Consider the following 10,211-nt stretch of genomic DNA (forward strand, 5'->3'; position numbering starts at 1 on the left):
ACTGAGGGCTCCCCATGGAGCACCCAACGAATCGCTGCTACCAGGCTGGTGAATGGATAACGGTCCGATAAACACGTTCTCCTGTTTGGGGGTTGGAAAAGGTGTTGCAACCTGTTCGTTCAAATCTGAGCTACTCAGTTAGCCTCAAGTAAATCACTGCTACCCTGCAGTCAAACTTTTGAGCTTTGGTTGAGGACTGTAATCGTTGTCTCACCTGGTGCAGACGTCCCGCAACTCTCTCAGCCCACAAACAACCATGAATTTGACGCACGACATAGCAGTTAAGCACCAGAACGTAACACTGATGTGTTCCTGTCAATGATGATGACGTGAAAAAACTAGATAACAGGACAAGGTGATTGCATTCAACAAACAGCGTGATAAAATGCGCGTCCTGGAGAACCACTCCGTGCGAAATTGTGTGAGGATTTAGAACATGTGTATTCAGTTTTCATGAACCAGACGTTATGCCGACCGTTTAATCTGGTTTGTTTGGGCGGTTTTGTCCCTCTCGTCACTTGTGAACGACTCAAAGCAAAAGTTAACAAAGCGACAGTTGCTCTTTATCCTACTTCATTCAATGATTCATTTATGTATTAGTGCCAGGAATGGCAGGATCCTTGCACTTGATTTTTGTAACAAGAGCTAAAGTGACTGAAGCAGAGTTTCACAGGGGCAGCTGAATTCCCCGAATTGAGAGCATATCATTTGGGTCTGTCTGGAGAAGAAAGCCAAAATATCAGTCACAGAAAGATCTAGTTACCACAGAACGTGCGAAAAATGGATGGAGGCACGACCATCGTGAACTAGTGGCGGTTGTCATTTTTCAGATGAAAATGTAGGAAAGCACGGTAAGAACTTAGAACCGATCTGCCAGAGGTGGCAGCCTTCATCTTCAGGTGGCCGGATAGAGTTCACTGTGAGAAAAAAAAATAGAAAATAGGATATAATAGAAAATCAATAGAAAATCTGGACTCAGCTTATGACATTTATTTAGTGCTGTTGGCTTTTCAGGAACCAAACTAGTGTCGTTCTTGAATAACCTTCGTGCAGTTATGCATTCATCGCAGAACAACAAGTAAAAATTGAGGACACCTCTGATTCAGACGGTTGAATTCGATCATCAGCCACAGTGATTTCATCATTGTAGTTACTTGTGACTGACATGAACTGGGACGTCTGTTCTTCTGTTGCTCACCGTGCAACCATGAGTTACGATAGTTTTCCAAGTGGGTTATATCATAAGTCCAAGTAAAGCTGCAACGTTGGTGGGGTTTTTCCTTCAAAAGGGTTGACCTAGACTGTTGCACATCTTCTGAGGTTCAAATGCTGGATAATTAGGCCCTTAAGATATAGAGTGTAGAACAGATGATTTTCCTCACCCCACTCGGTGCAATAACAATAAGAACAACATACAACTGTTTTCGGAAAAATTTGGTGACGGCTGGTAAATTCATCACTGATCAAGGTTTCACCTTCGACAAAATGCTGTGTAAGGTCAAGTGACTAGGTTACGAGGTTGGTTGAGATTTAAGGTGGAAGGGGAACCAATCAGAAGTCCAGCTTAATCTTTGTGAGGTCTCGACCAAAAGAATTTGCTTCAGAAGTGCTTGATAAACAAGTGGTAGATTTTAACAAGCACTTCTGAAACGATGAATGCTCAGTCGGTTCAAATTTTTTTCCAATTCAATAAATTTTGCTTTTTAGGCTGGGTCAACAGGTGTTAAGTCGATGGGGGAAAACTACATGGAATTGGGTCCAGCTTAGAGTCTAGTTCTTCCGGTTCAATTCACGTAATCATCACACTTGAACGACGTTCGCACTGTTCGTCCGTCAGTGTCTAGGAGCTAGTGCTATGATAGCGGTCTAAGGAAGAGGGATTCCGTGAACTTTGATCGGTCTGGTATTCCCACCCCCCTTGCCCGTGCTTTTTGGCAATGATTCCACGTATATCGACGATCCCATACCGTCACGTGTTAACTCGACTTATCTGAGATTGCTCACCAGTTCCACACACTCTATCCTGCTCAACCGCCTCGACTATCAGCCGCTATGTTATGGGTCGCAGTCCCCGTTTTAAAACTTCCACAATCTCCAGATTTATTCTGTCCCGCATCGGACGCATGTACCGTCGTCGCTAAGTCCTTGACTGGCGTTTGGTATTCTTCCGCATTCCTTGGTAGTTTGTTTATCCTTTTATGCTCGCCAATTGTGGCATGCAGTTTTCTGGCCTTTGTCCCATGTAAACTCTAGTGTAATCGTTGTATTTAATTTTATACACACTTCCCAGTCCTTCCAACCGGAGGGATCATTCAACTGCACTAAAACTGAGCACAAAGTTTTTTCCTTCTGGAACGCTAATCGAATGTTCACAATGTTCAGAAGTCTCCGAATAACCTCCGACGTCCCTGTTTTATATGGAACGACTGCTGTGTCCATCCGTTCCGCACTGGGTCTTGATACTGGAGCCAATATCCTTCTAACTTGTTGCCTAATCAAACTCACTGAGTGTCCTATTTCCTGAAGTCTGTTGGTAACCTTGATTTGAACTGCTGTTTGGTCGACCTATTCCGTGCACGGCACTTTGACCTGACTAAACATTGATGAGACAATGCTGGTATACGCGGGCTTTGGGTGTCCTGATGAGTAGTCTAAGATGGTTCCTGTGTCTGTTGGTTTCCGGTAGAGAGTAGTTTTACTTTTCAACCATTCTTATGTCATGCAGTCTAGGAAGGGCAGTGTGCCCAAGGTGGATTCCATCTCCATGCTAAACTTGATATGCGGATTCAAAATACTGAAAGAGTCATGGAAGTTTTAGACCTCATTACGTGTGATTACAACACATGTACCGTTAACATAATGCCAGAAAATTCTCGGCGGATGATGATATCCGGCCAAGGACGTTTGTTCAAAATCCTCCATAATCTATTAGCTAGAACTGGGGATACTGGAGATCCCATCGCAAAACCTTGTTCTTGTGAGTAAATAGCCGTGCCAAAAGTAAACTGGTCAAGATTTAAACACACCCTTATGTCCTCAACTGCTTCATCCACCGAAAGCTGTGTCCGTTCTTTAAGTGTCATTTCTTCCAGTAGCAACCCCTTGGTTACTTCCAACTAGGACGACTGCGTCCGAGGATTCCAGATGCCAACAGAGTGGAGAACGACCGAGTGAAATTCCCTTAAATACCATTCAGAGGCGTATTTTCTCATCGACGCAAACATTTGATAACATCAGTGCTTTACAACTTTGAGTAAAAATGCATCCTTGAAAACGGTCTTTATGAGCGTTACCGGCCCATACACAAAAGAGGAAAGTATGCGAGCAGAAGCCAAGCAGAACGATATCGCTCGAACCCAATTTCCTCAGTATGTAAACCATGAGTAGAGAAATACCAAATAAATCACTATAGTGAAGACAGTTTCGTTTAAAAAGTGCATTCTCACGTATGATCAAAGGAGCGCTACATTTGTGTACAAACCTGTAGAACTATAAATACGTAGTTTGGTCTCGAGAAGAATCTTGACTAACTGTTCTTCAAGATTTATTAGTGATTTTCGAACGGAGTAGATTTCTACTGATATTCTCTTCTACCATCATTTACCGCCAATGAGATCTCAAATGAAGCTGAGGGAAATTTCGATGAAATTAAGGGACATGTACTCATAGTTAGTACACACAAATGACGACACGCATAGGATGGGTAGTAAGCAAAAGGGCGGAACTGCTTATGCCTTTTGTAGGAAGAACTGACCCATTTGCAGGTGATTTAACATGCGCGTTAATAATCCTTCTCAAAGATAACCATAGATATAACCAGTCCACAGCGATTTTTCTCAAAAGAGGAGTCACCACAATTAAAGCCGAATATCGTTTTTCTCAGGGACAACCACCTTGGAAGCTACCGCGTGAAAACTCATTTACAGAGCGTCCGATGGTACGGTAACAAAATAAGCCATGTGTTGCACACACACACCAATTTAGGAGACCGATCTTCTATGGTGCCTAAGTTAGCCTAAAATCTGACTGCAAAAATTACTCTCTGACCCAATATTTCTCAAACCTAACAGTGAGTGAGCTCCAACCAAGAGAAACAAAAACCGTTCACTGCACTAACATGTTTTGTTCTCGGACATGAAAAAGCATCTAAAAACAGTGAGTCGTGGGAAATTCCGTTCTGGCCTACTACTACATCCAGAATGTAAAACAGCGAAGGTGTAATTCGACCCCGAAGTGTGTCTGTCTGGGGCGGGTGATTCAAGTCATGCTCTGGATATCAAGTAACCGTTTGGGGTTTAAGTTGACTTCCATTTTTTCCAGGGCTGTATGCTGCTTGAAAAAATATCTATTCTTGTGGCTTGGACTGTTTGGCTTACCAACAACGGGTAAGGTAATATCTTCACAGAAATCGGTGCGAAAGAAGTTGAAATTGCTGTTCGTTCTGTGAAACATTTAGTCTGATTAAGTATGTGATGGAATAACATAGTGAAAACATACCGCCGTCTATTACTTGACCTCCCGACCACAGTCGGTGTCCTTCTTCAGGAGTCGAATAATCCCAGCTATAAAGAAGCCAGAAAACAAAACCATCGTTACCAGATCGCTATCTGAGTGATGGAGGAGACGAGCCTAATATTGCGGTTTGAGCCCCAGGCATCTGATTGATCTGATTGCTTATTTGTGCAGACAGCTGACATGGGTAGACTGTCATTTCGGTTGACGCACGCAGGTTGAGAATGAATCGACAGCGTTTCTGCACGACATCTTTTTATATGTATCGAAAATTCCGTTTGCTGTGATGCGCCAGTGTTCTTCTACTTCCTATGTAATGGCATGAGTCTCGCCGGTAAAACTGAAGGTCCCGAGAAACCTTTAAGTTTTATTGTCTTATCGCAGCTAACCGTTTGTGTTTGGCTGCGATTGTGTTTTGAAAGCCAACCCATCTGAGGCGGTGTCTGGATTGCTATTGAGGAGACTATTTTCCTTGTCATTCGGTGGACACGTGACGTGAAGACAGCTAGCAAGATCACACATTAACTAATAGATGAGTGAAAAGAAGGACCTTCCCATTGACTGTGTAGATTATCTCGCATCAGCAGACTTTCGAATGAAGTCGGGCGGTCTTATTTTCTTAATGGGCAATACAAGAGAGAGAGGCTTGTTCCAACCTCAAGATTATATTTCCTTGTGTGATCAGGCTGACTGTGTACTTAGGATTTGTTTCGGGAGTTGCAATGCTACCTATACAGAGAGGTCTAGCGGACACCTGAAACTGCGCATTTCCACACAAGCGATAGTCGTTTCTCGTCCCAAACGAGTCTCAATATCAGAACCTATAAGGAGATTCAACCACCGTTCTACATGCTTTGTAGCATAGAATCATACGGACTTACTTGATCAGCCTCATCTATTTCAAACAGGAGTTGAAGGTCGTCAAAGCCAGCCTGTAGTTTTTATGTTAGTTCGCGAGGGTACAGCAATGGTGCAAGCGAATTTCACTCCACGTGCCCATTTGCCTAGCTGTGAAACAGTACAGGGGAAGCTCCATCACTAACCACTACATATCTTAATCGGCCCATAATATTGCCTCTTCAATATCTAACCGAGTAAGGGCCCCGTGCACAGGAGAGGTTGATTAAACGGCAGCCCAAATTGGAGTAAAGAACAAACTTCAGGATGACGGATATACAAATAGTTCGAAATTGGAGAACAAACTTCAGGATGACGGATATACAAATAGTTTGATTATGCGTCACTTACGAAGGGTGTTGGTATCGGTAAGGAAACCCAACAGGTATTGGATTTGGATAGCTGTTATCCCAAACAAAAGCGACATTCGGAGTCATTCGAAGGATTCTGAACACCGCAAACATAAGTGTAGCTTTCCAGAAGGGTAACAATCTGCGCTCTGCACTAGTGCAATCGAAGGCTCGCCTCCCGGCGAATGAAACTAGGGAATGTGTCTACGGGATTAAGTTCAACCGCTACACCAAGGTCTTAAAATGACAGACTGCCAGGGAACTTCACATTAGAACCGAAGAGCACAGGAGGAAAATAGACAGGCCGCGGAGAAACGCAGATAAATATTGAGGTTTGCTGAAAGACTAACCGATCGTATTACACACACTAGACACAAAACAGATTTAGAACATGTTGTAGTTTTCAGGCGGGAACTACAGTCAATGTCACAGGAACTGATGGTCGAGGCTATGGGAATCGCCAAGCCTCTTAGTGTAAATAGACGGAGAATGGTTTCAGATCAGTCGAGCTGATACGTGTTGGTCTGCCCTTATCATAAAGAGGAGTTATCAAATGAAGTAGCTTAAACCTGAAGTGCACTTAATCTCACAAACTCCCGACCGCCCTCCCAAATAAATCGCCTTAGCACTCACATCATCATTGTCATCATCATCATCACCAAAGACAGCACTCACAAGCCCACAGATCAACGAAAGCTACCAGTGGCACCCAAAATGAATCATCAACTGGAGCACTTAAATCGGAAGATTAAGGAACTAGACGCGATCAAATATAATTTGGAATTATCCCAACCCATCAACCGTAAGATTTAGGCAACCTCACTAACCGAGAATTCCCTGTAATTGACATTCAACACTGACAGTGTGCTAATCCGAAGAGGTCTTACTAGCTGATTTTTCAACTGCCTTAAAACTCGACCAACTTGGTGAGCTCCTCACTTAGCCTGATGAAACTTTTGTGTCAAAAGTGAAACGTCGCCCAGTATAAAAGCTACCAACTGTTTACCAAGCCCTTATGAAACGCTTGCTTTGCCCTGTTTCGTTCAGTATCTTCGGAGCCTGGCATTCTGGTACGGCTACGTCGCGTTTCTTCGTCGGTGGATTCAGCTAGTCGGAATTCCAAACCCGAGTTGAAGGCAACTCATGAACAGGAACTCACTATCCTAAAATGTACTGTAAATAATCCTCGACCGAATGTAGATGTGTTCATATCGTGCCCGGCTATTGGTGGAGCGACCGCCTCTGGATTTTGTTACCAAGGCTGCCAGCCAACCAAATCGTGTTCAAAGTTCGATGAGCCCCATGAACAATGTGTTCCCAATGAATCGACTGTGTTCTGCGAGAAAGTCCAACTTTCCAACGGTACAACATCCCTGACACTTCGAATCAACCGTACTGATCCGAGACTGGCCGGCACTTGGTCATGCGCACATGCTGGACTCGAAAGCACTAAATTTGAGGTAAACCGTATCAAGAACTCAACGTCGCATATCTACTGAAAGTAAACTATCTTGCAGTTTAATACAGAAGTGTCAGTAAATGGCTTTGTCTTTCATTGCAGTCATTTATTCAATCAAATCGTGTACAGGCTACCTTACCCTGAGTTTGAACGCCTTTTGAATTAAAACCTGCGGTGTACCCACTTTAAGTCTGCTGAGTTCCACAGAAGAGCAACTGATGTGCTTCGCAGCTAAAGTTTCACTACGATACTCAAAGTTGAAAGAAAGTTGTCCGTTAATGTAAACCTCATCGTTGATCATATAAAGGCATAAAATGAGCCGTTAACTTTACCCTTGTATCCTGAGACGTAGCTATAAATCAATACCTCCGAAATCTCATAACTCCTACTCTACCCACCCCAACCCCCGGCCCGTAACGCAAAATGGCCTCCAAATTAAAATCAATAATTAAATCTGGTGTGACGGAATTTCGTGCACTTTGACGCTAATTGGGTATCCGGCCAACGACATGAGGAAGGCATTCCCTGCATTGATTGGGGAACTGAACATTGTTTTGTCTGTATGCAGCTGCTTTTACGCGTGAAGATGACGATTCAGGTGACAGCTTTTGTGATTGGGTTTTCGGAACTTCTTTTACCGGGAGACACCACCTTGAAAAGTCCCTTCAGGCAACCTCGCTAGATGGCAAAACCTTAGTACATTTTTTTGGTTCTAGAAAGATATAATGCGATATAAAAAGGTACATTATTAGACACACCCTTGGGAATCATTTTAAACACTGTTTCCATAGAATAATGCGCTTTGAATATTGAACTCAGAGTCATTCAATTTTCCCCACTTCTAGAAACGTGACTAGAGTTCTTCTGACGCTGAACGATTTACTCTTACTTCTAGATCTCCGTTCAGAAAGATGATTTCAAGGAAAAGGTTCAGCATGTCGAAGTGGCGCTCTCGGAATCAGTGCAACAATCTCGTGGTGAGTAAGATGCGAAATATCCCCTTTTTTCACCATAATGATTTTCACTGTCATGGACAAATGTTGACCCGTTGAGTGAGAAAAAAAGTGAAATTATGCATGAAAAGTATGTTCGATTCGGTTTTGCGACAACACTCGTAAAGTCGGATATCTTTGTTTGTAGGTGGTCACAGGATTAGTAGAATTCACATCCACATGATTCTCGTGTGAACCGTCCTCCTCCTGTCCTGTCCGAATTATCCCGGTGAGTCCACACTAAACGTGGAACACAATTTTCCCTCCTATTGGAGCACATCAGCAATGCACATCTGCTGTGCCAAGGTTTGAACTCTTGACGGTTTAGACCAATTACATCGCTCAAACTGGGATACATTCACTTGTGTAGACGTGATAATTGAGGTGCGTTTAACGTGCGGTGGTGGATTAGTGTTAACCCGGCCGTCACGCAATTTGGGAAGACCAACGATATATACTGCTGATGAGCCGTGATAGGAGCAAACGTTGAGTTCAGCACTTCCTCTCCTAGGCACGTAATTACGAGAATAACCGCACCAGGACAGGACAGAGGAGGAATGCAAACGATAAGTGTTTAGTTTATGACTAACCTCCCCGATTGTCATATCGAATGAAAATTTGGTCAGTTCGGAAACAAATAAGCGAGCTCGTGGGATAAACATCATCGCAAAGTATCCACAATTTGGAAGAACAATCAACGGTTAAGACAGGCCCTTGCCAACTTCGAAAATAAAAAGATCTGTCATTGTTTGGTAACCATTTGAAACCACAGTCTCTGAACACCACTCGTGTATTATACCAGGACCTAGAGCCGGTGGTTTTACTTCTATCAGAATTTTCTTAGTTCTACAAGTATACTTGCTTAACAATTTCGTTTTCCCGGGGGACTCGCCTGAATAACATCATAAACGAGGGAATCAGATGAGTCTCCTGTGGAATCAAAATAGTATCAAAATGAGTGTATTTGTCAAATTTCCTTAAATTTGGGTTCTAGTGGAACATAAGGTTAAGGGACACCTGGGGACTACACTTACATGGTGAGCCCCAAGAAGGGTGAAACCGGTCGTGGGTTGTCGGGGAGTTTTGATCAATTATTAGTAGTGTATCACCTTTACAATGCATTAGGTCTGGCTCGGTGAGATGAATCAATACACAAATATTCAGTACCAGCATGGCTGCTGCCAACTTGTGCCCTTTGTGGCTCCTCAATGTAATCCCATTGAATCTCGAGTACCACAAACTTGGTTGCGGATAAAAGATCGAATGGATTCCAAAGCCACTGCTAACTTCTGATTAAAACCGAGCTTGTTTAGATGAATTTAATAAGGGGTTATTGAAAAACGCGTTTTTGAATAGGTGGCACTACAAGCTCGTGCGAGTCACATGCTTACCCATAGTCTACAGGAAATCACTTCTTTATACCTAATTATGCGTGCAATAGAGTGCCCTTCTTCCTGAGTGTTTCTATTGGCACCCTTCACCGGCTGTTATTTGGTGCGAAATTTCCCTTGAAGAGACCTCCGATTAGGAGCTAAAACCCATTTTCCCTATGGTGTCCTGTCTACAAACCAAATGCTGTATATCGAGGAGAAAGCCTGACTAAATCGTAACTATGCGGAGGTATGGATGCGAGTGGATTCTGTGTAAGCTATCTTCAAGAACTGCGCCCGTATGACTATCGGTTTGTTAGGTCGTGGACTACAATGAGTCTGAACAAGGATAGAACAAGAACTTTCCGACTGTCACTTTTATCCTCGATATTTTTTAATAACGGTTGGCTCTTCAAGCTCTTCCCAACGAGCTAGCTTCGGGGCATACCTTTTTTCACTTTCGTTTCTATTTCTACAATAGAGTTTTAAAAAATAACGGATTCGTGCATCAGTCAAGTTGCACTTTCCATGTTTGCCCTGATTTTACAGATGGTGATGAAGATGTAGCGGACTAGGACCTTATCAGCGTGTTCGGGTAAATTAACAAGCGAAAGTAACCAATACAAAATCA

The 10,211-nt window shown here is 43.1% G+C and overlaps 1 protein-coding gene across 1 annotated transcript in view; it reads left to right on the forward strand.

The window, feature by feature from the left end:
• Window positions 1-10,211, forward strand: part of T265_13286 (hypothetical protein) — a gene marked incomplete at both ends in the record, with an annotated part of 28,795 nt that overhangs the window by 15,141 nt on the left and 3,443 nt on the right. Inside the window, 2 exons of the mRNA XM_009168127.1 lie at window positions 6,807-7,219; window positions 8,114-8,195. Coding sequence (XP_009166391.1) covers window positions 6,807-7,219; window positions 8,114-8,195 — 495 coding nt within the window. The remainder of the gene's footprint in view (window positions 1-6,806; window positions 7,220-8,113; window positions 8,196-10,211) is intronic.

The sequence above is a fragment of the Opisthorchis viverrini genome (genome assembly GCF_000715545.1).
Source record: "Opisthorchis viverrini unplaced genomic scaffold opera_v5_52, whole genome shotgun sequence".
In the NCBI taxonomy this organism is placed as follows: domain Eukaryota; kingdom Metazoa; phylum Platyhelminthes; class Trematoda; order Opisthorchiida; family Opisthorchiidae; genus Opisthorchis; species Opisthorchis viverrini.